Consider the following 27,077-nt stretch of genomic DNA (forward strand, 5'->3'; position numbering starts at 1 on the left):
GTTTTGAAAGTATTTGCTGTTTTGAAATTTGGTTGTTATTATGTTTGTGCACAGTACTGCAACTGAGTCCCAATTGTCTGTTACAGATTTGTGTCACTTACCAGTCTAAAAGAGTTGAATGTCAAGGATACCACATTGGATAACAGTGATGTTGACGTTTTAGAGAGACTCACATCACTAGAGAAGCTCAAACTAGAAAAGTGTAGTTTCCAAAAAATCAGGTCAGTCTATAAAAAGGAAACAATTTCCATTTAATTGGTTTATGGAAAAATATTTTGAAAAGCTTGATGACAATATTTGTTTTACAGGTAATATTGATTAAATATCATTTCTTCTCCAAATCATGTTTTTAGTTCTCACTTCAAAAAATTTGCAACTATTTTTTAGTCTTTCAAACTGTTTTTGTCAGTATTATTTTAAAATACTGCTACTTTGAATTACTGTAGAAATTGGCTAACCTCCAAAAATAATTTCATGATAATATAAAATGAAACCAAAACAATGCTCCAAGTGTCCATAGACCTGCCACTGAAAAAATTCATTTATTTATTTTTGTAATTACAAGGGTAATACATACAGTTACATCCTTAATTTGAACATCGCTACCATTTACTTCTCTGTTCTTCATAAACCAATAATAGACAGTGATCAATGGAAAAGTGCTCAAATATAAGTACTAACAAGAACAAATAATCTTATAGTTATTATATTGTTATATTCAATAATTACAATAATATTAACAATTTTTATCAGTAAAAGTTATATATTTTGGGTCTGTTGTGATGGTTACAAAAATTTTCATGACTGTGTACCTGGGAAGATCCATTGTCACATTAGTCAAACTTAGACCTTTATTCGGAGTTAGTTAGGTCTAGACTCAATTCATTGTCTTAGGTTTTCCCTATAAATAGAAAAGAATCCCACCTAAGAACTTTAAAACAGCCTGATGAACAATGAGACTAATCTTCAAGATTATTCTACAACATTCATGCAACAACAGCAATTGTTATGGCCTATCATAACCGATTTACAAACCTCAAAGCTTTACATTTTTTTAAACTTTGAAAACCACACTATAGAGATATTTATTAACTGTATCTGACTATTTTTTGCTCAAAATATTTTAGGGGAGCATACTAATCTTAGACTCAAGGAAGGCTTAAATACTCATTTTAAGTTTAAATTGTTCACATCTTCATCCATCTTGTTTCAGCTAAACTTTGAATGTCTTTTGAGAATATTTCATTGGAATTTATCTAATTTTACGTTCTTTTTATATACTTATGTAGCATGCTTGTTATATCTGTGTGTTATATTAGCATAGATTTGTAACAAATTTATTTATATTGTAAAATTCAGTCTGATACCTCGACATTAATATAATACATTTTAGAGAATATTTATGAGGTTAACGACATTATCTTTTCTCGGCCTGAAAATAAGTTACAAAGTATTGGCAAAATTATCATTGGTTCGCTAAAACAGCCAACTATATGTTTCCACATTCTAATCAAAATATACTGCACCACACTCTACTTGATCACCATTTCAAGTCAAAATTAAATTTTTAGAAAGGTTGTAAAAGTCAGAGCTAACGTTATTAATGAGTGGGTTTATGGTAGTTTGAAACACTAAACCATGTGTTCCATCCGACAAAGCATGTTTCACGAATATAAGGATGAAAAGTATGAACACATCCAACCTTGGCAATATAATTAACATTAAATTCTATTCGGCTGATGCAAGTTTTATTTTTGTTAGTGTTATACATCACTCAAACACACAAACACAGGCACACAAACGCACATGCACACGCACGCACACACGCACACAGATGAACATGCATGCTCAAACGTAAATGTACACCAAAATGCACATGGTCACCTGGTGACGCGGTAATGCACGTGAAGACACACATGTAGTCCTTTTGCAGTCATTTGGCTGTCCTTTAGCAGTCCTTTGGCAGTCCTTGTGCTGAATGTGTCAGAATAACAAAAAATTGATTGATTATTCACAGTATTTTTTTGTACAAAACAGAAACTTTCACAAAACAGAGATACGATGCTCGCTCTTACTCAGCTCTGTTTCTTTTTCCTTAGCTAAAATAAAATCATAACCAGCAAAAAATATGTTAATGAAGTTTTAACCAATGACAATGATTGATTTTAGCAAATAAATTGCAAAACTTAACTTTTAGTATGTTTTAGTAAGTTAATTTTATTTAAGTGAAGTTCAATGACTATTGTATACGTCTGTCTTAAAGGAAAAAATTGCTATTGTATGTCCTGCACATAGTACATTGCAATATTAAACCTTATTACAGATCATAAACACTAAATAAACTAGACACACTACATATACTGTACATATAAATAATTACTAAAATTAACTTGTGATTTTGTTACTAAAATTTTATAGGTATGGTATTTACATGTATATAAAATTTAGAATATTTTTATTAGACGGTGATTGCATTAGACATATAAGTCATTAGTCAATAAAATATTTTTGTCTCACGATCAAGGCACTGGAATTGGAATTAAAAAATTGTGTGATCAAAATAAACTGTCTCATGATTTTAATGACAAGCATCAAACTGTGTGGTGGTTCTTAATTTTGGTAACACTGATGTTAACAGATTAAAATGCTTGTGAATAATGTTTAAAGTGTGATAAAAGCAGTTTACTTTGCTTAGAAGATCTTTTAGAGTATATTTTTATTTATATAAAGAAAAAATATCAATAAACATTAAATATACAGTACATCCAAACCCGTAACCGTTGTGATCCGATTAGCAAAAAACCGTTAGTTTCAATTTTATTTCAAGTTAATACTCATGTTGTACAGTTCAAAATTAAACAAAATGAGGTGATAAAAATATCTTAGATTAGAAAGATTTTGTATTTAGATTAGATTCTGCTAATCAAAAGATTCTGCGAATCTTTTGATTAGCAGAATTTTTTGTAAAATTACACGTTTAAAAAAGTTTGGTGATTTGAATAAAATTTTTTTACTTATATGTATACTTTGTATAGTTACACCATTTGAGGTACAGCTGCAAATATATTGCACTGAATTCCTTTATGACCAACTAACTCTCTTCAATTTTTATAGTGGTTTTCCTAACAACTAAATGTTATGAGAAAAATAATGAAAAATCTTTACATGAACTACTCAGCACTGGTTGATTAAAGTTAGTTATATTATAGTTACAAATGTATTTTTGTTACAGATTTGATTCACTGACCAATCTGAAAGAACTGGATATCAGCTCGCAGAAACTGGATCCTGATGTACTAGTTGGTTTGGATAAACTGATGTCATTAGAAAAACTGGCTTTGCGTTTATGTGTCCTGAAAAAACTTCCAATTAGGTCACTGTCAATATAAACTCCGTATAACAACTTAGTCGGGTTTATCCTGACCGCAGTTTTCATTTCTTAGCAGTGAGGTTTTTTGATGAGAAACTTGTCTACAATTTGTTGAATCTTTCTTCAGTTTCTCGATTGCTGTAAATTTATAATAAATTTCCAGCATTATATAAGATGTTACATAATGACATACTATGATAGCATGTCATTATATAACTTATTATATATACAATGTATATATATATAAAACATGGGAACTTTAAAATATGCATCATGGTTAATGATAAATTTACAATTTTGCGATCTATCGAGATGATGCAAATTTGTGCGGAAAAAGGACCACATCATAGCCGTGACATACTCATGAACGCATGCTAAAATGCAGCACGATGTGTCATCTTATCGTTAGTGAGGTGCAAGAGTATATAAAGCTGTTGTTTTGAGTACTTAAAAAATCTCAGTTTTCCTTTTATAAGTCAGTTTTTAGTAATAAATACATAACGGGGGAATCTTTGGATTACCTTTAGTTTCTCAACTTTTACTCAAACACTGACTTATGATTTCCAATGCCATTTAACTTTTAAATATGGCTGATGGTTTTTTTAATGACTATTTGAAATGGCATATGGTAGTAGCAGCAGTTGCATATGATGCCAGTTAGCCTACATAGCTGTTGTATTACTTCATTCTTAAACCGCTTAATCTAAAACTCTTATTCCACAGTCGGTATGCAGATATTATCACCATTGGTGCCTGGAAGGCAAAAACTCACTACGGTATGTTTTGCACATAGTAGATTATAATGTTACAAATTATTGCGAATTATAAACACTAAATAAACTAAATACACTAAATTTACTGTAGCTAACCAAACTTACTAAGGTCAACATATATGATGAACAAGGTGAATATTGTTCAAGAATAATTTATGACGTGTAATAGCAGCTATTGGTAACAAAGCCATTTTCAACTTGTATGCTTGATGTAAATAGTTTTAGGTTTAAAGTGACTCCATCAAAATAATTAATACAGTGCGCCCTCAGGATATGACTACCCTGATATACAATATTTTTCACCTTGTGGCGTGTAACACAATGATTTGTTTACTTCCCCATTTGAATGCTATTTAACTTTACGATTTCAGCAAAAAGTTTTCCCGAGTTCAAATTTGGCAGTTGGTGTACTTATAACATACATCAAAATAATGAAGACGCCAAAATTCTATCTGAAACCTTTTCCACAATGGTCGAAAGTGATGTTGTCACCAGTATTATCGCAGTTCAGCAATTATCATGTGTAAAACTATAGTCCTTTCTCTTTACAACAAAGAGCGAATTTTCAGTTGTGATCTTTTTCAATAAACTTATGGTCAGAAAAATTATCTTTACATGTCAACAAAAATCCAATTCATTACAAAAATCACATCGTTCAGAATTTTTTTCAAAATTAGGTTGAAAAGGTTTTAATGAGATTGGTTAAAATTGTATTGAAAACAGAGCCAGAAAATAAGAAGTGATAAATATTAGTAATGAAACGTTTAAGTTTTTAAAAATAATTAGAAAATTAAACTAAAATTTAGCTTTGAATGTCCGTTTAGTAAGCAGAACATATTTAAAGTGTATGCTTATGTTATATGTATATCTGTATTAAAGGTAGAAACTCTCTATGGTACATACTTCACATAGTACGCTGTAACATTATAATTTAATACAGATCAAAATCAGGTAATACACCAAATTTAGTTATGCGGTATACTAAGGCTATTGTAAGTAACTATAGTTTCTAATGTACCCAACCTATTTTATTACTAACTTAGAATTATGCTGTAATTGTGTAAAATTTTGATGATTCTTACCAAAATATGTTTGCATTTTATAGTTATTATGGTTTTTATACTCTGCTATCCGACTTTCCGACCATGCGATGCCAACTGGGAAATGGATTAAAATCATATCCTGAGTGTGCATTTTACACCATATATGTGTTCATGACAAATAATATGAACATGAACATTACTATGTTTTAATGAAAGCCGTTCCTTGTTCAACTTGATATGATACTTGGACTTTAAATGATAAACAGTCAAACATAAGTGTTGATGTCCAGATTATAGGCAATATTAGTATTGCTTTGTCAAAATGGTTTATTTTTATATTTTTCAACATTTTGAAGAGCTGGTCAAATTGTATAATTCTAAACTTTATTTGAACTTCATCTAATAAAACTTCACTGTAGGAGAAAGGTTGAAAAATACAGAATCTACATGTGAATCTCCAAAATGTTCAATTGTTAGTTTTACAGTTATTTGAAGCATTAAAATTTTATCGATTTAACAGAAATTATTTTATTCAGGTAGTGATAAATATTATGAACTCAGCTAAACATAGCCCAATCGTAAACATTAAATTTAACGCAGATGATACATGGTTTATCAGTTTTATTCATCACATATCTTACAATTCAACAATTTGCTTATTCAATTTGACAAGCGTGGTTTCACTAGACAGGTAGTAGAACAAATAAACTCAGCTCGCCAAATATTACGCCACTCACAACTTATGAAGTTTGATGATATATGTAGAACACAAGTTAGCTCTTTCGTTACCACACGCCATATGATACGGCTTGGTCAATTGTTTGTAAGCTACAAATAGAAAGTTGAGTTTATTAAATTTTATACAATTATATTTTTTTGGATATATTTAGTCAATATATAGTACATGTATGTTTACAGTTCATCCTGATTATATATTATTTTATTTAGGTCATCCTAACGCAATATCTTATTAGCAACGACTGGACATGCCACATGCATTAAAGCTGAAAATGTTTAACTAATGTTAAATATATGAACTTTGGGTAATTCCTGTTGACTATGTGGACAACTGAATAATGATAAACTAATTAGTTTTGATAAATCATTGACTTTTGAGATGCTCACGGTTATAATCAAAATGAACAACGAAATAGCTAAGCTCAATCTGTGTCATAATTGTGGCGTTTTCATAGCATCAACTTTGTGGTTTGACAAATAATGCATACCTTTTCCAGGTATTAAATCTTTCAAAATACGGAATTAAGTTCCACAAAAAATTGATTTATTGGCTTAAAAGTAAGGGCAATTGTTAGAAACCTTTATTGTCAACCAGCTTCACACAAAAAGTAAGGATCATATGAAGTAAAGCTATAGAAAATACTGGACTTCATGCTGAAAGTAATTTTAATATGTGACTTGTGCAATTTATCCAAAAAATTGAAGTGTTGTCAGTTGCGCTGGTAAAAATTACTCAAATTTTTCTAAATTTTTTTGTAGCGATTAAAACGTATATAGGCTTGTGAAGGTGTGACTAATTATTGACAGAAAATACTGGTTGAAAAACCACCCCCTTTCATGTTTGTTTTTTTATTGAACATTAACTAACACGTGAAATCCGTAAAAATTATATATGCCCCTTGTTTAATGGTTGACCTGTAGAACCAACAAACAAATTATAATGGAATCTCGTAGAAAGATTTGATTCATCATGCACCAAATAACTTTGAATGCAGAAGTTGAAGTCATTGAATAATTTTGACCGTTTGTTACAGCCTTGCTTCACTGCCCAGCTTGAAAGAGCTGAACCTCACTTACAGTAAAATGGATTCTACCGGTCCAGTTGTCATCGAAAATCTGGATTTCCTAGAAACACTCAGCATGCGTGGTTGGCACTTCTCTGAATTGCCACTGAGGTAGATATAAAATAGTATGACAAAAAATCTCTGGAAGACTCTACCGTGTTTATTAACATTACTGTCTGAGTTTCAAATTTTAATCTCCTTAAAGGTACTATGGTTTATCAGTTTTATGCATTACATATCTTATAACTGAACAAGGAACTCGTTTAAGTTGACCAGAGAGGCTGTGCTAGGCAGATGATATAAACTTAAATGCAATTGACCCAAAATTAGGACACTCAAAATTCTTAGAAGTTTGATGTATTACATTTATTTTTAGCTGTAGCAACTTTGGTAAATGGCTCATTTCGGACATGCTCCCAGTTGTAGCAAAATTGACCAAAGGACTGTTCAAGCTCAACCTGCAACACAGCCATGACATTTTCATGGCATTAGGTTAATACAACAATTATACATAGCCTTTATAAATATTAGATTTTAACATGTATGTACTTAGGTCCTATTAAAAGAATGCATTTGCTAGAGAAAAACATAAGACATGCATTAGACACCCCTACTCTTGTCCTGGTTGCGCCATTGTATGCTGAATCTCATTGTTATTGCGCAAAATTTGCAGTTTTTAAATTGTTGAAACTGTCATTTTACTCAACAGAAGTTGTGAGGAGCAATAGAAAATCAACAAAACATAATTAGTAAGTTCCGATTACTTGAAGTCTTTCTGAAATTAAATATCAGCCTCATAATTTGGTCAAAACTGTGATTGTGTGCCAACTCTGCATTTATGGTACTGTTTTATAGTAGTTTGACAATAAAACTAATGTTCCTTAACATTTACTACTTTGCTCATTTATTTTTATCAATTTAAGATTTAAAATGCTAAATATGACATGATCATTATTTTACGCTGAGTGATTACTCAACATACACATGGTTGGACTGTTGAACTGTAGAACCAACTAACAGAATATGTTGTATTCTTATGAAAGTATTTATTCCAACGTAGAACAAGTAACTTTCCATGCAGAGTTTGAAGTCGTTAGATAACCTTTGGATTTTTTTGTTACAGACTTGTATCACTGGCCAGCTTGAAAGAGCTGAATCTTTCTAACACTACATTCGGTTCTGTTAGTCCTGTTGTCATGAGAAATCTGGGCTCTCTGGAAAGACTCAACATGGGGTTTTGCCAGTTCGGTAAATCCCAAGTAAGGTAAGAACGAAATAGTATCCCAAATAAACTTATGCAATACTTTATTTTGTTAATGAACATTACAGTCTTGTAACTTCTTTGTACGGTTCTAAATATTCAAACTAACGATGTATAAATAGGAATTCTGCTTTCTTTTAAAACCATTTGTCTGTACTGCACTTTAACCCACCTATATTGTAGTAAGAGACTTGTCCCAACATTACAAACCTATGCGAGTCTATGTGGTTTTGTTTTGTGATGCACATTTTTAAAATCAGTTTATTTGATTGTAAATTTGTCTTATGAAAACTCATTTTTGGAATTAGTAGTTACAGTAAACTCTGTACTATTTTTAGTACAACGGTATTTAATTTGTTTTGTTAGGAGTATTGTATTGTTATTTGTTTATTAGTATATATTGGTGTCACATGTTATGTTCTTGTATAGCTTACAAATTGCACCTATAAATTAAATTGTATGTAACTAGATTTTGATTGCACACAAAAAGCCAGCTTTGACTCCTAAATCTAGCAAAGCTAAAAAATTAACTGTAGTTACTATGTGAAAATATGCCTGCAAACTTGGATTGATGAACCGTTTTCCCAGTTTGGTTGTTTCTTACATAGATAGTTTTTCTGGATATGCTACTTGCCATCTTAAACCTTACACTAGAAGAGTTAGGGCCATGCCATTTTTTTCTCGCTTGCTGATCCTGCTTCATCCACTGTGCAGCAGGGATGTTAATAGGTTTAAAGGGCGATATTTCAGTATTGCCACTTCTTTGGCAAAATCTTTCTCACTGGCTCAAACAAAGATCTGCTGGCGTTCTCCAGACCATATCTTGAAAAATCGATGTTAGCCTCAACCGCGCCCGTCAGTGCCGAGGCTGGTAAAAGCAGTAACTATCTAATGTACCTTATACTTACATCATTGTAAAAAACATCTACTCATTACAAGTTTGACGAAAACTCAATTTCCATCAATAAGTCGTGTGGTGTTGATATTATGACAAGAACAACAAAGCATAGTAACTAAGTCACAACTAGTCATAAATTAGCATTAGTAATGTGACCAAAAGAAGAACAATAAAACCAAAATGTCAACTTACTTCTGAGTTAACTTCGACAAAAATAAAATAGGTTTCAAATAATCTCTGTCAGGACTTTTTCCTCTTGCATAACCTACGCTTGAAATTCAATGTTTTGCTACTAAATAGAAAATTAAAATAAATTCTACTTATTTTAGTTACTTCATTGATTAATTACTAGTACATTGAATTTTTGTGTTATTATATAACACGCAACAATACGCTTCAAATTGGTCTGTCCATGCAACCCAAAGTGTGAATGATTGAAATTGTGACCCAAAAATTGACATAGAGTACATATACTTTTTGCATTTCTATAAATATTTGAATTGGCGAGGTACAATCAAATTCATATTGAGATAATTTTTTTATAACCATCTGTGAGAGAATTACAACACTGTCCACCCTTGACCATTTGATTGTGCTAAAATGACTCCGCTAGTAGGGTTGTCACTAAAACCCTTTCAGGCTAGTTCCCGAATATTTCAAGATGAGTTGTGTTCTCTGGGGGCCTCATCTCGAATGTTTTGAGATAAAATTTGAGTCACTCTATTGCTTAGCCTTTTGGCTACATCAGTTTTATTAATTCACCAAACAAGATTTAATAGCCTGTGAATAATTTTGATACCCGATATGTACATGTAATTGGACAATACATTTTTGACGAACAAATTAGGTGATTGATATAAACTGTTCTGAAAGTTTGTTGATACCCGTTTTGGAAAAATTTTATCTGGACGATGGCCAACTTCTTAATGAAATAAGATGTGGTAATCTGCTCAGCTGAACAAAATATCAATGAAAGTGATGTTAAGAAGAAAATGAGCAATTTTGCATTGCAGAGGGTATGTTTTATGTAGCACTGTATAGAATTAAACCTAAAAAAATGAACAAAACCAAAATTTTGGTAATGAATTTCAAACAAACTATATTCTAGCAGATATTCTAACAGTGTAAGATTTGGATTTTTTATTCTTCACATAGTTATAACATTTTAATTAACCGACTTGCAGGCATAGCGACATAATTGTCGTTTTGTGATGCTGACGCTAATGGGCGACTATTTTTATAAATCAAAGTCTGGTTATCTTTATGCCTTCTTTGTTTACTTTTTTATCAAGAGTAAGCTGCAATAGAGGTGTTTCTGTTAGCAACAAAAGCATCAGCTGTTTTGAGAAATAAGAACAACCGTTTTTGCAATGCTAAACAAATGAAAATCCAAAATAAAAATTTTCTAAAATCAAGTTTGGAATTTTGTGGAATGTAGTAAAATGATTTTGGTATATTGTCTAATGTATAATGAATTTGGAAATTTAGCTTGTGTTTGCCTTTTTTTTTGCTTTCTAAATGCTTTCCCAGAGTGCAACAACTTTCTTTTACCATCGTTGTGTTCTCCAAAGGCTATAGGCAAAGGCAAGGCCATAAAGGAACAAAAATAAGCGCTTGGTGTTTGGTAGTGCTGTGACGGAGTATTGGTTAGAAGCTCATAATACATGTTCTATTGCTTGGAATTGAGAAATTTGCATTGATTTGCTGCTGATAAAACTTCCTATCAATCTAACATAGTCTAACAATGTCAGCACTAAATATATGCTTGTGAGCTGCATTTAAACAAAAATAATCAACTTGATCAAACAGATTTTTCAAGGATGTACTATGAATTGCGATTAGTGTGATCTGTAAAGGTACACAGACATTTATCTCAAATTGTAGCCTGGAATAATTCCTTTAAGCTGCAAAAACAAATCTAGATTATTTTGAAAGTTACTCCAGTTATAATCAATTTTGTCCAGCTCCATTATAATTATAAATCTACTAAAAATTAATTAGGCTTGAAGGGCAGACAACTGATAACTAATTAGTACTGAATTGGTTAAATATTTAGATTCATTTAGGAACCTTGACATGCACTGTTACAACTTATTGAAATGATCAATCAGGTAAAAACACATAAGTTTACATTTAAATGGATAATCATTTTTAAAATCTCATGCAAATATATTTATTGATGCTTCATGTTCAGTCAGCCTTCTTAGAGAATAAGTTGTGTATATAAGATAATAACCATACTTGGAGTTTGGTTAATGATTGTTATAAATTATTTCAAAGCTCGATAGAGGTGATAGAATATAGTTCAATCTGTATTTCTAATTCACATCTTGATGGCTAGCAAAGTTTCAAAAATTTGCATTGAATCAGCTTTTAATATTTAGTTTCTATCTATTGAGTGTGAGCAAATAAAAGTCGAATTAGCTCTGAAAATATTTCAGTTATTAAATTTTTGTAAAGTTTAATGGCAAATGTTGAGTGGTTATATAAGAGTAATAGACCTATTAACTTCTTTTGGTAAAATTTTTCAGCATTGGAAAAACTAAAATTTGATTGGTTCTAGGAATGTAAGTGAATAACAATGTAAATTCCTTTAACACTCATGTCAATTTTCAATAAAATCAAACCTATGCTCCAAATGTCTACAGCTACTACAGAATAAACTTTTCATTCATTTTAGTATTTTAATGGAGTTACCTACCGGTTGATGGAGAATACTTCGCCATGGGTTTTATTTATCATACAACTTTTATTTCAATGCCATTTTTGTCTGAAGAATGTCTTTTTTCTGAATGCGTCATCTGATATGATGCCACAGAGATGAGTGGAAAATACGATGCCATTCTTTAACTGTATGACACTGCTAATGAACTTTTTGGATTTTGGGTGTGATTACAAGATACTTCAAAGCAGCACAAATGGCGTGGTAGTGATTACATTATTATTTTCAACATCTGTAATAATACTATTAATATTTAATTACTACTATACCTGTTACTACAACAATTATTATTAATATATACTTTACTATTTATATTTCATGACTGCATGTCTGAGAATATTCAATTCCATGATAGTCCAAACTAGAAACTGGTTTGAAGTTGCCAAAGCCTAAATCTGGTTCAGGTAAAAATATTGTTTCAAGTGTTGCTCTTACTATGAATTAAATCTGGTTAAAAAACTTCTAAGCGTCTGATGAACAATGATAAATATCTTAAAAATCAACGTACAACATCTTATAGCGATCATTGATACTGTTAAACAAAGTATATGTTCTAACTTTCAAAAATGATGTAAATTATTGTAATATTTGAAAGCGACTTCATGGAGACAATTATTAAATGTATTTTACTAGATTTGACTCAACGCGGTTTCTTGTTTAACCAAGACTGATACTTTAACCTAAATGAAAAAAACAGTTTAACAAAATGTAAAATTTCTATTGATTATAATGACCACTGAAGAGTGCTTATTTAGTTTTTAGCTGTAAATATTTGATGAATCTTTTATCTCAGACAAGCTCATGGTTGTAGCAAAAGTGACCCAAAAAACTGTCTTAGCTCAATTTATGTCTTAGTTGTGGTGTCTACATGGTTTCGGTCACTTTAATGGCATCGGTTAATATTATTGAGCTTCAAGTGTCAAAAAGGTACATGTAGTTATAGGAATAGCAAACGAAGCTGTGGAATGAATCGTTAAAATGGATGCCATAATGTTGAAAAGCTCCTCACTTGCATCAGTCTCGTGCTGTGTCATCTAAATCTAAAGGTCTTTTATAGTTATAATTCTATTGTATTATAGACTATGTTTAGCAAGTTTGTAAACTGGCAAATTATACAAACCTTTTTCAAATACTAGATATAACAGCATATGTAATTTTGGTCCGGCTTAAATATTTAATTTGATAGTCATGAGGTTAAGGTAATTGTTAGAATCCTTTCTGCCTGACCAAATTGACATCAAAAGCTGGCAATATATGATGAAGTAAAATTATGGTAACTATTTGACTCCATGCCAAAATTCTATTCTAAAGGATTACAAAAAAATTTACATTGCAGTAATTTGGTATTAAAATGTTTACCATGGCTTAATCTGCTGTGTTGTGGGTCAAAAATATGTAGAAATGTAATTAAAAGCTCTTAAAAGCACAAAACATGAACAGTTTATCACAGCCATCACGGAATTGTCATATGATGGAATCCCTTTATTTCGATGACATACTCATCTCGGCGTAATTATTTTTTCACACATGATGTTATCACATGAAAGAACGGTGAAAAAAATGCTCAAAATAAAATGTCTCGTAACATCAGTTTACAACAAACTTTTCCGCTTCTACCTTAAAGCCTTTATGATTTACAGATGCTCGCTATTTTAGGTTTTGTTTCTGTTTGGTCTAATCATCTAGTCGTAATCTGATCATATGACCCATACTTCCTGCCAAATGGCACGAACATTTTCTGCACCTTTTTCAACAATCAAATGTGACCAACAGGCTGCTCATGCTTATCATAATATAATAGGATCTCTTTCATGCTAAAATTAAAAATTTAAACTTGAAGGTTGTTTTTTTAGATATCAGTGCTCGAAGTGACAGCATTACAATGATAATCAGACATATGCATAAGCGCAATAGACATGGCTTATTGAATGTGTGAATATTGTTGTAAAATATTTCGACAAATGAGGTTGCACAAAAGCGTAGACAGAAGCCATCGGGTTAAGGTATGTCCTTTTTGAACAATTTTGGAAAGGCATTTCAACCCACAGCGTTTTTTGCAATGGCTGCAATTAAATGTTGGTTTTTTAGCTTTAATAGCTTGTAATCCTATTTCTACATATTTTGGATTTACAACTCAGCAGAGTAAGACATGGTGAATCTTTTAATACCAAATAATAGTAATGTGAATTTTGTAAAGTGTCAACCTTTAATATGGGACTCGCGCAGTTTACTAAAGCTTGTAAGTTTGGTTAATGGAGCTGAAAAAAATTCAAGAGTTACTGAAGCTTTTTCAATTGTTTACAGCCATCAAAGCATTTTTGGAACGGTGAAGCTTTGAAAAATAATTATCGGTTTTAGAGGCAACAACTTATGTGCTCATTTTTTATTAAACAACAGAAAATCAACAAAACCCAATTATCAAGTTCTAATTATGCAGAGATTTTGTAAAATTAAGTTTCACCTCATCTTTTTGTCACAGTTTCTAAACCCTGCCAAATCTGCATTTATGTCACTGTCTCTCTATTGTCATTTGGCAACATAAATAATTTTTTTGGCTGTTCAATTATTTATCCTTTAATCTTTTTCACTATTTATATGCAATGCTCAATGTCCTCTACTTGCGCCTGGCTGAATGGTTGACCTGTAGAACTTAAGAACTTAAGAATATGTTGTATCATTGTAAAAAAATTTGCCTCAACTTGCAACAAATAGCTTCGAATGCAGAAGTTGAAGTTTTTGGATAAATTTTTCTTTTTTGTTACAGACTTGCTTCACTGCCCAGATTGAGAGAACTACACCTCTCTCACAGTAAAATGAATTCTGCTGGTTCTGTTGTCATTGAAAATTTGGATTCGCTAGAGAAACTTGTCATGCGATGGTGCAACTTCTCCGAATCGCCACTCAGGTTGGTGGCAAAGAGTATCACAAAATACTTTTGCAAGATCTTGTCATGTTTATAAACATAACTATCTGAGTTTCTCTTCCTAACCTCCTCTCATGAACCTGAATGTGTAAATTGAGGACCAGTTAATAGGAGTTTATATTGCTAAATAAATAATTGAGTATATATCACAGTAAGATTCTCGTCTTAGTGTAATGAATCAAAGTCAGCCCTTGTGGTTTCTCTTTGTTCTCATTTAATAGAAATTATAAAATCATTTTGTAAGTAATCAAATTTTAAATATGCGTTACAGCAACTGACTGTTGATTTTATTAACCCATTCAGTACTAATAAGCTATCAGTTGACTGCCCTCCAAGCCTAATTAATTTTTCAGTAGCCTTATAATTAAGAAGGAGCTGCACAAAGTTGAGTATAGTTGGAATTCTTTTTAAAATAATTTAGATTTGTTTTTTGCAGCTCAAAGGAAACATTTCAGGCTACAATTTGATTTAAATATCTGTATACCTTTACAAATTCTACTAACTGCAAATTATAGTACTTGCGTACAAAATCTTTTTGATCAAAGTGAATGTCTATGTATCAAAGTAGCTCACAAGCAGATTTTGGGTACTGACTTGTTAGACTGTGTTAGATTGATAGGGAGCTTTATCAACAGCAAATCAAAAAAATATATCTCAATTCCCAGCCATTGAACAGATGTTACGAGCTTCTAAACAATACTACGTCTTATCACTACCAAAACTACCAAACACCGTGTGCCTATTATTGTGCCAATATCGTCTTGCCTTTGCCTAAAGCCTGAGAGGTGGCATTATGAAAAAAAATTCAGAAAACAGAAACAAAAGCAGAAACAAGCTACAAACAAAATTCCAAACTTTATCGAGATACGTTTGTATGTCAGATTTTTCGTTTGCCAAGTATTGCAAAAACGATTGTTTTTTATTTCTCAAAATGGCTGATTTTTTGTTGCTAACAAAAATAATTTTTTTTTAATTTGTTGTTGGTATAAAAATTAAACAAAAAAGGCAAAAATATAACCAGAAACCGAGTTATAACAACGTTCGTGTCAAGTCAAATCAATTAATCGCATTCGCCCCATAATGGGGCATTAGAGCGATATCTTTATTAGGTAACATGAGTAGATTACTCTTAGTTTCAGCTTCTTCCTTCCTATTCCTTCACTTTATTTTATCTCAATTTTTTCCTCTTTTTTTGTTATTTTTAATGTGTCTTTTAAGTTTGGTTGGGACAAAGTTGTTGTTAAAGTGGATTGTAGGGATTAGGCGAGGGCAAAAACTTTTAATAATAGTTAAGGCTCTTATTAGGATTGGCGACATACTAGTGGCTGTGCCCATTTGCGTCAGTATCACAAAACTAAATTATGTTGCTATGCCTGCAAAAGAGTTAATTAAAATGTTATAAACATGTGTAGCATAAAAAATTCCATATTTTACACTGTTAGAGTATCTGTTAAAATACTTAGTTTTTGGAAATTCACAACAAAAATTGTATTTCTTTTTCTGTTTTTTTACCGGCTTAATTATATACAGTGCCACGTAAAACTTACCCTCTTCTCTGAGAAAGTTCTAACTTTCTCCTTGAACATTAGTTTTGTTGCTATTTTGTTCACCACATCTGATTCACTTAAGAAATTGGCCAACGTCCAGATAAACTTTTCGCAAAAAGGAAGTCAACGAATTTTCAAAACAGTTTATATCTATCGCATAATTTGTTAGTAAAAGATATATTTTCCAATTACATATTGGGTATCAAAAAGATGCCCAGGCTCTTACATTTCACTTGGTGAATTATTAAAACCAATGTAGCTAGAAGGCAACGCAATGGAGCGACTCAAAAATTATCCCGAAACATTCGGGATCAGGCCTAAGAGAACAGAACTTGTCCCGAAATATTTGAGAACAGGCCTGAAAGGGTTAAATTCTATAAACTACATGCTACTGTTTTAGAGTAAAATATCATTTTACCACGGGTGTGCAAGCTAAATATTCAGGTGAAAGTATATCTTTATATATGCAAAATTATGTATTCTCAATGATTGCTATACAAAAACATTGTCTGAAGCGCACTATCAAATATTTCAGCAGAGCAAAATGGAGTTGAGATCAGAAGCTATGTATTGCATTCAAACAACAGCAACAATCAGATTATAATTAGTCAAGCAATCGGCACACAAATTTTGATCAAAATTATAAATTCAGTTTAATTTTTCTTTTTAAGTATTGCTTTTTATAAACATGGTTTCTGACTCTATATTTAGATCAATTGCTTGTCTATTATTATATAACTTTAGGTTTAAATAACTTTAACACTTATAGATTAAACTATTATATAATATATAACTCTTTTTCTATTGCCACAAAACTTCATTCATAGCTTCAAAACCGAGCAAACATATCAATGAGTTCAATGAATTTTATATGCATTATTATACCAATATAGTTATAAAGTGTAAACATGCCTTGAAATTTAGAATACTGAACCGTTTTCCAATTCAGCTGTGTAATACAAAAACAGTCCCTCGGACGTGCCCCTGGCCTTTGCAAACCCGACACTGAAGAGGTTAGGGCCATGTCGTTATTTTTGCACTGGCTGAACCTGCTTTGTCAGTTGCATTGCTGCCACTGATTAGTAAGCCTTTTCTTTTATGAGCAATGCAGAAAATTGCGGGTATTTTCCAGACCATATCTGAAACATATCTGTGTCAGCTAGAAGCACATCGGTAAGTATAGGAGTTTGTATGAACAGTAACTATCTAATAAAACTCACTTTTAGGCAATGGTAAAAAGACATCCGCTCTCGACAAGTATTGTTTGAACAAGGAATGAATGTTCAAAATAAATATCTCAGTCTGAATAGTACTGAAACCGGCAAAGTGTAGTAATCAAATTGTAGCTCATCATTCGTTGAAAAAATAATAATATGACCAATAGAAAAAGGGTAAAACAGAAATGCTAAATTACTGTTGAATTGACTTTAACAAATTGGATTAGGTTTAACGAAATCTCTCTTGCAAGACTTTTTTCTCTAGCATAGCTAACTTTTGCACTTGAGTGTGTAGTTTAAAAGTTGAAAATCAAATTCATGTAGATTTCTTTTGTTACATTAATAGTAATCGTTAATGTAACAAAATAAATTTACATTAATTTAATTTTCAACTTTGTTGAAAATGTTCAACTTTCAACAAAAAATCAATTTTTGATTTTGGCTTTTGTATGATTTTTTAATATTTTTGTAGTTTTTTGAATAATTTTATTTTGTAGAATTGGTTATTGAGCTTGAAGTGTCAACTTGGGAAATCATTGTACAGGCAACCAAGCTGTTGATATAATCGTTAAAAATAACGCCATTATGTTGAAAGCTCCTCACTTGCATCGGTCTCGTGTTGTGTCAGCTAAATCTAAAGGTCTTTTGAAATTGTATTTTTATTAGATTTTAAACTATGTTTAGCAGGTAAATGTGATATACTTGTTTCACCTATTTTATATTAGCATTAATTTGTTAGCCTAAATATAATTTGAATATAACTAGTTTAGTTGACAATAGCTGTGAATGTCAATAAATAAATTTCTGGCTTTTATTTTCAGTCAGCTTCTTGAGAATAAGCTATGTATTAAACATAATAAGCTTCTAATGTTCGTAATAGTAGTAACAAAATAATAGTAAGCATAATATTTGCTTTAAATTACTTCAAAGCTCAACAGAGGTGATGTAAAATAGTTCATTGTGATTTCTAATGAGGTTTTTAATGGTTCAATGCCGAAGATTCAAAAAATTTGGTATTGAACTTTTGCTTTTACTTGAACTTGAGCTTTTACGGTTTCATCCCTATTTAGCAATTGGGAGCAATCAAATATTGGACCACCTGAAAAATATTTTTATTACTACATTTTGGTTGGATTCCAGAACAAAAAGTAGGATTATTTAGCAGCAAAGAACCAAATAACCCATAATTATAAACTTTTGCGGCATTGAAAAGACTGGATTTCATTGTCATGTACTAATATAAATGAAAATCTAGATTACTCTGTAAAATCAAGTTAATACAAATCAAAATAATCATTTAACAGTCTAGATCTATTACTTAAAAAAGTAGTTCACTGTTGGTGTGATCAAATGGAAATATGTACCGACGGTTTAACTGGCAAATCAGTAAATTTAGATAAACCTTTATTAGATTGTTATATTTATATAAAAAACGTCTTTATCTGAATGACACCTTTATAATGGCACCGCAAAAAAAGGTAAAAAAACTGTGCCATTTTTAAATGGAGTGACACTAGTATTTTACTTTTCTGATATCTAAGAACCCAAAAGAGAATTTGATCAATAGAAAAGAGTCCACAAATTGCCAAAAGAGTTGAAAAATATTATTACAGTGTTTACATTCTTATCTTTTTTAGTTATAATGATACTATTATTGTTTATCATCACCAATTAGTTATTTTTTGATATTCTGTGGTTGCTGCCATAGTTTTAATGCCCATGTATCTGAGAATAATCAATGTCACAATAGTCGCAGCTAGACCATGGTTTGAAGTTGCTAAGGTCTAAATCTGATCCAATGTGTCAACTGTTGTGCAGAATGTGGATTACAATCATACTAAAACACGTAAGATTCAGACGAGCAATCAGAATATTCTCAAAAAACTACACACTACACCCATGTTATAGCACCCATTAGTATGGTGCATCAAAGTTTATTTTCTAACTTGATAGCTTTGAGTATTCTATTTGAAACTTTGAAAGTGACACACTTGTGACACAAAGTGACACAAGATATTTGATAATTGCATCCTTCTATATTATACTAGATAAAAATCTATGCCAAAATTGGACACAATTAGTGTTATGGTGATTACGTTATTTTCAAAAAATATCATAACGCTAATAATATTTATCCATAACAAATAACTATTTTTACATTTGCTGTTGTTGCTGCCATAGTCTTCGTGACCGCCTATCTAAAAACTTTAATAATTAAGATAGTCAAAACTAGAGCCTGGTTTGAAGTTGCCAAATCAGATCCATCCTTTTTACTTCGGTTTACAGTTTAGATTATAAATTGATTAAAACATTTTGAAATGTCTGATGAAGGATGGAAAAGCTCTTCACGATCATCGTACAACATGCATGTAATAGCAGCTATCGGTATGGTGTATCAAAAGCTATTTTCCAACTTGAAAATTTTGGGTTTTGTCTTTGAAACTCTGAAAATCACACCATTAAAATAATTATTAATTATCACTGTAAAAAATAATGAGAAAACAGTTAAGCAAAAGCGCTGAGGTTGACAGCATAAAGAAAAAAGCTATCAAATATAGGCAAAAATGACTTTGCAAAAAGAAAAATTTCTTTTTTCCGAAAGTCTGTTGAGCTTTTTTGAGATATACAGAGCCACCATCTAGTTGACCTTCACCTCTAAAAAAACTTCACCCTGAGAGATGAGTTGAAAAATACAAAACCAAGGTGTTCATATTACGGTTTTATGGTACTTTGGAGCAGTAAAACATTTGTTCGATTCAACAAGCAATATTCCACTAAGGTAGTGGTAGAGTGTGAATATAGCTAAACCTAGCCCAAGAGTAAACATTAAATTTAGCTTAGCTGATGGATGTTTCAATAAAATGTGTGTATCAAAATCTTATAATTTGACAATGTACTTGTTCAATTTGACAAGCAGGATTGTGCAAGGCAGGTGAAGGAAAACATAAACGCAGCTCATCAAAAGTTAAAACACTCACAATTTATAAAAATTGATATTTTGTATAGAAAACAAGTAAGTTAGCTCTTTCGCTACTACAAGCCATATAATACGGCTTGGCAAAGCCGTATTATATGGCTTATACGATGCGCCAAAACAAGCATAGCCAGACCCAAGCAAGTTTCATACAAATACAATAATCTGTTTACGTTTAGCCTATATGAAAGTGTCTAGAGCTCATCCTGATTTTGTTACTTCAGTTAATCAGGTCATTATATTGAAATATTTTATTAGGATGGCCAGACATGTCAGATCGACTACAACTACAAGTGTTTTACTAGTTTTAGATCTGTGAACTATTGGTAACTCCCATTAAAAATTAAGATTACTAAAGTGTGATTATTTGGTTTATAGCTGTAATATTTTTGCTGAATCTTTTATTTCTGACAAGCTCATGGTTGTAGCAACATTTACCCAAAAAACTGTCTTGGCTCAATTTGTGTCATTGTTTTGCCGTCTAGATGGTATCGGCGTATCATGGTATCAGTATAATATTGAAAATTATGCATACCTCCAACAAATATTAAATTTTTTACAAAAAAATGTATTTAAGTTTCGGCAATAAATTTAACTTGATAGTCAAAAAGTTATGTAATCGTTAGAAACCTTGATTTCTGACCAGCTTGTCATAAACATTGAAAAATATATGAAGTAAATATATAGGAAATATTTGACTCCATCCTTAAAGTAAGTTCTAATATGCGACTTGTGCAGCTCATTAAAACTTGAAAGTTTTGTTAGTTTAGCTGAAAAAAATGAAAAATCACAAAATCTTTTCCAGATTCATTCGATAGCTATCAAATCTCTCACACGTCTATGAAGCTGTAAAAAAACTCTTGCTGAAAAAAAAAACAATTTTGTGTTAATTTTCTATTGAACAATACAAAATCAACAAAACATAATTGTCAAGTTCTGATTATGCATAGTTTTTGTAAAATTAAATTTCCCCTTATGTTTTTGTCAGTTTTTTTCTCAGGCCACATCTGCATTATGGTATTGTGCCTCTATTGTAATTTGCAATAAAAATCTTTCTGCTTTGATTTTTGCTGCTTCACATATTTATTTTTGGCATTCTGAATTTACATTGCTCAATATGATGTGATGATTAATTTCCAGTTATGATTATTCCATAGTTGTCTGGTTGAACTGTTGACCTGCAGAACTAAAAAGCGGAATATGTTGTATTCCGTATAAATACTTGCTTCAACATGAAACAAATACATGTAACTTTAAATGCAGAAGTTGAAGTCATTAAGTCATTTTAAAGTTTTTGTTCCAGACTTGCTTCACTACCCAGCTTGAAAGAACTGGACCTCTCTCGCAGTAAGATGAAATCTGGCAGTCCTGTTGTCCTAGAAAATCTTGAGTCACTGGAGAAACTCAACATGGGTTATTGCAACTTTGTCAATTCACCACTCAGGTAAGACAGAAATAGTATAAGCCAATATATTTTTGCAACTCTTTGTCATGTTTATAAACGATACTGTCTGAGTTTTTGTTTAACTTGTTTGCACAATTCTACATAGATGTTCAAGTTAAAGATTTGTAAATAGGAAATTGTAAAATGAATAATACGCCTGTACTGCATTCTAACCAAGTATATATGGTAAAATATCTGTTCCCGCATAACAAGCCCATGTCAGCCTGCGTATTTTAACTTTTAAATATACATTTTTTAAGTTCTTCTATTGGTTTGCCAAAGTGTGTTAAAAGAATCAATTGCTGACTTCAGTAATTACGATAGACTCCATACAACCGTTTCTGTGTTAAATCTTTTTTTAGCACAAATGCACATGCTGTACATGTGACTAAATGTTTTTTTTTATTTACAAGAGACATAAAATGTCCAGGTTCCACGTATGTGCAATGACCATATCAGGAGCAAATCTGTGCCAACCTGAACCACGTCAGTCAGTGTAGGGGTTAGTATGGGCAGTAAATATCCAATGTACTTTATTGTTAGTCGAATGTCAAAATAAATTTACTCCCAAACAGTTTGACAGAAAGTAATTGTCCAAAATAAATATGTTGGTGTTGTTATTACCAACAACACAACAAAAACACAACAGTTAAGTGCTAAATTGTCATTCGTTGACTTTAGACGTTTACTCGTTGACTGAGTTTACTTTGACTAAATTAGATTAACTTTCACAACATATCTTTGCCAAAACTTTTTTTTTCTGCATAATCAATGGTTGCATTTTAATGTTCTGTTAATAAATTGACAATTCAATTCGTTGCAATTTATTTTTGCACCTTTTTGAAAAATGTCATGTCTTCTTATAACTTTTTTCTATTTTCTAATTTCTTCATTTGAAATTATGTAATTTTTTATTAACTCTTTTCCCAAGTTTTAAATGTCAAACGGTTAAATCTTTGAATCAGAAACCAAGCTGGTGAATTACACTCTGTATTTGTTAACTTTCGCGGGCAGTGCGACGTTTTTGTCGCTTTGCAATACGGCTGCTAATGGGCAGTGCGACTTTTTTGTCGTTTCGGTAACGTATTTTATTATTGCCGTTTCTGGTTAGCTAAATGCCGTTTTTTGTTTACTTTTTTTACCAATAGCAAGCTACGATATAGTAGTTTCGGTTAGTCTCAAAAATTGACTTCAAGGTTGAAAAAAACGATCGTTTTTAGCAGTGTTGAATAAATAAACTTTCGAAAAAAATTAGAAAATTGTTCTAAATAATTTATCAACTTTTATTTTTCTTGCTTCGCTTTTAGCTTTTATTTACCAAATTTTTTGAGAGTTTGACTTTAGTTTACCGTCATGGCGACTTCTAAAAGAACCTCCCGAAATTATTCTAATAAAGCAAGTACTAGTACCGAAATTACTAAGAGATTCAGAGATGACAGTGACTTTTTAGATTTAGTAGCAAGAGATGACAGTGAATCAGGTTTGAATTGTGATTGTAATGACTTTACATCTGGAAGTGTCAGTGATGAAAAGGCTGGTAGCAGTAATGATGAGGATGTGAGTAGGAGTGATGCCAGTGCCTGGAAGAATATGACCAACATAAACAGAGATAAATCTCCTACAATTCAGCAGTTTATAGCAGTGACAGGCCCAGTATTTACTCCAGTAGATGCTCAACCAGTAGAGTATTTTGAAAAGTTTTTTGAGCCTGTCAATCCAGGAAGTACATTTTTGTGGGATCTCTTTGTTACACAAATAAGTACATGATGCAAAGACTGTGATGTGGGCCTTTGTAAAGGAGAATGCTTTCGAAAATATCATTCGTAAATAGACAATTATTATGAAAAACATATATTTTATGTTGTACATTTTTATTTGTTTATAATATATATATGCCTATGAACATATACATGTATACATATGCACCTTTAAACATAGATATATGCACATAATAACACACAGAAAATTGTATGAACCTTTTAAAAAAAATTGATTTTTTGGAAAATTAATTCGCCCATGGGAGTCTGATTTAGTTTTGAAAATTCTCCCGCGAAAGGGTTAAAAGCGTCAACACATGAATCAGTCTCATTTAGGTTCAGCTAAATCTAAATGTATTTGAAACTACCTCACAGGTTTTTATTATTATATTCAGACTCTGTTTAATAGATTATCAGAAAATACTGGTTTTATTTGCATTCTATATCAGCCTAAATTTGTAGCGATTAGAACTGGAAGAATACAAGTTTACTAGACATGTACTAGACAAGGAAAGTTAACTTCCTGGCTATTTTATTTTCAGTCAGCTTCTTATGAAAATAAATAATGTGTATAATATAAGTAGGTTATTTGGGGATTTTAATGGTGATTGTAAACTTCTTCAAGGCTAAATAGAGGTGATAGAAAATAATTCACTAGACTTTGTAATTAAGTTTTTGATGGCGACCATTGGTCTTACAAAGATTTGCATTGAGTCTTTTATGATTATGTATATAGGACCATCAAATTTATTAAACTATTTTAGAACTTTTTTCAGAATTGAAAAATTTTTTTTTGGCTATTTTGTTCCAATAAAAGAAATTAACCAATATATTATTTGAAATATTTATGTTAAAAATAACATGAAATCATAACAATGCTCTAATCGTCTAGACTTAATGCTGAAAATTTTGTATTCTTTTTATTTTTTAATTAATAGGGGTTAATAACCAGTTCATCTAAAATATTAAACTCTTGATTTTACTTAAAGTGAAACCACCATGAGACTACGCTACTTGCTGCACAGACATGATAACAAACGCAAATAAAGTTAATTGCGCCTTTATACAATTACAGTTATCTGTGTACATGTATATTTAGCCAATGTAAAATATGTTTAGATCCCATCCTCATTACGTTATTGTATTTATTTATGTCATCTCATCACAATATCATATTAGCAATGACCATTCATGGCAGATCGTTTGTAGCTACAGTTTTTTCACTGATTTTAGTTCTGTGAGAACTGTAGAACTCACATGTCTACACTCTTTTCAAATATTTGACTCCATGCTTAAAATATTGGTTAATATGTGACTTGCACAGATGATTAAAACATGAAGTTTTGTTAGTTGAACTGGAAAAAATGTAAATTTTTTCTAATTTTGTTCAAAGTTTTTTTATTAGGTCAAAGAAGTTTCACTTCTGAGAAGCAATGAAGAATGCTGGTTAAAAAAACCAACAATGCAGTGTTAATTTTCTATCGAACAATATAAAATTATCAAAACCTAATTATCACGTTCTGATTATACAAAGTACTTGTAAAATTAAGTTTTAACTCATCTTTTTGTCACACTTTTTACCCTCTGCGAACTCTGCATTTATTGTACGGTGTTTCTATGGCAACATAAGTCATTTTTCTTTAAATTTGCTGTTCAATTATTTAGTTTTTTCATTATGGATATACGATGCTCAATATGATCAGATTATTGTTTTTCAGTAAGTTATTATTTGATATATGCCTGATTGAATGATTCACTAGTAAAACCAAAAAACAAATACATTGTATTCTCCTAGAAATGTTCATTTCAACATAGAACAAATAACTCTGAATGCAGAAGTTGAAATCATTGGATATTGTTGAACTTATTGTTACAGGATTCCTTCCCTGCCCAGCTTGAATGAGCTGACCCTCTCTTATAGTAAAATGGATTCCGCGAGTTCTGTTGTCATTAAATATGTAAAATCTCTACAAAAATTAAAAGTGAGATGTTGTGGCCTCTCCAAAATGTCCTTCAGGTAGGTGTGAAATAGTATCCAAATAAACCTTCACATAGCTTTGTCGTGTTTAGGAATACTTTTTGTCTGAGTTCCTTTTTTCAACCTTGCTGAATGTTTAAACTCAAAACCTTGAATAGGAACATGGATTGCTGGATAAATAATTGGCCTATACCAATCGAACCATGTAGTAGTAATAGACTCATTCTAGTGTAGCAAACCCCCATCAGCCGGTGTAGTTTCATATGGTGAAGGAAAATTTCAAAATAAGTTTATGGCTCCTTCCATATACAATGTATGTTTCAACAATCAGTCGTTGAGTTTAGTAATTAAGATAGACTCTGTATTACTGCTTTGAAGGTCAAGTATGCATTTATCTTACTTGTAAAAATTTAAACTTGCATTTAAAAATTTTATGTTTTTCTTTGCAAAATATGTAATCTCAATGTTTATGCACAAAAGGTTATGCTCCGCTAAACAATGGTTTGTATCCTAATATCAACTAGTCCAGCCAAAAGTTGTTGACATCAGAAGGTATGGAATAGGTTCAAAGAAGCCACAATCAGAATGCAACTAACCAATCAACTGGCAAATACTTTTGTTCAAAAATTATAAACTTTTGTTTCATCATCTGTCATAAAAATATAACTTAGAAGCTGCACATATAAATTAACTTATGTCCAACTTATTTTTGATTGCAAAAAAACGAATTTCAAAATTGAAAAAGTTACATACCATATTTTACCAAACTTGGTAAAAAGTCTAAATTCAAAGTAATTAGATGATTTTGAGGGTTTTAGACCAATTTTGATGCAAATGAAAAGGTTTGACAGTGAATTCAACCAAATCTGGCTAAAGCGGTTCAATTTGGCGTAATTATATATTTTTGAGCATTTGATACTACATGTAATTTGATGAAAACAAAAAAAGTGGCTGGCCGAAGTTGACCGCACAAGCTAAAAAGCTTCAATTTGGCATAATTAGATTATTTTGACATTTTCAGGCTAATTTAAGGACAATGAAAAAGGTTATGACTCAAACTTTAGCAAACATTTCAATGAGTTCAACCTTTTATGCAATGTTGTTGATTATAGTTACAAAATAAAAAATACAGTATGCCTACAAGTTGAAAATGGTCATCCATTTTTTTTGTTTTGGTGTCTTTTGCTAAAACATACCCTCCGAACAAGCCCGTGGTTTTTGCAAAATCATCAATTGAAAAGTGAAAACCATGTAATCTTTTCCACAAAGGCTGAGCTTTTATGTCAGATGTGGCAACAAAATCCAAGCAAGTGGATGATCTGATTTTGTAACATATCACCTGTTTAGCGAATGCTGTGTTTGTAAAAT

At 31.2% G+C, this 27,077-nt stretch overlaps 1 protein-coding gene across 1 annotated transcript in view; it reads left to right on the forward strand.

Moving 5' to 3' along the window:
• Positions 1 to 27,077, forward strand: part of LOC137398052 (leucine-rich repeat protein lrrA-like) — a 93,988-nt gene that overhangs the window by 18,038 nt on the left and 48,873 nt on the right. The window contains exons 4-10 of the mRNA XM_068084153.1: positions 87 to 221; positions 3,233 to 3,373; positions 6,959 to 7,099; positions 8,112 to 8,252; positions 14,634 to 14,774; positions 21,834 to 21,974; positions 25,608 to 25,748. Of these exons, the coding sequence (XP_067940254.1) occupies positions 87 to 221; positions 3,233 to 3,373; positions 6,959 to 7,099; positions 8,112 to 8,252; positions 14,634 to 14,774; positions 21,834 to 21,974; positions 25,608 to 25,748 (981 nt within the window). The remainder of the gene's footprint in view (positions 1 to 86; positions 222 to 3,232; positions 3,374 to 6,958; positions 7,100 to 8,111; positions 8,253 to 14,633; positions 14,775 to 21,833; positions 21,975 to 25,607; positions 25,749 to 27,077) is intronic.

This window comes from Watersipora subatra, chromosome 6, assembly GCF_963576615.1.
Source record: "Watersipora subatra chromosome 6, tzWatSuba1.1, whole genome shotgun sequence".
NCBI classification, from domain to species: domain Eukaryota; kingdom Metazoa; phylum Bryozoa; class Gymnolaemata; order Cheilostomatida; family Watersiporidae; genus Watersipora; species Watersipora subatra.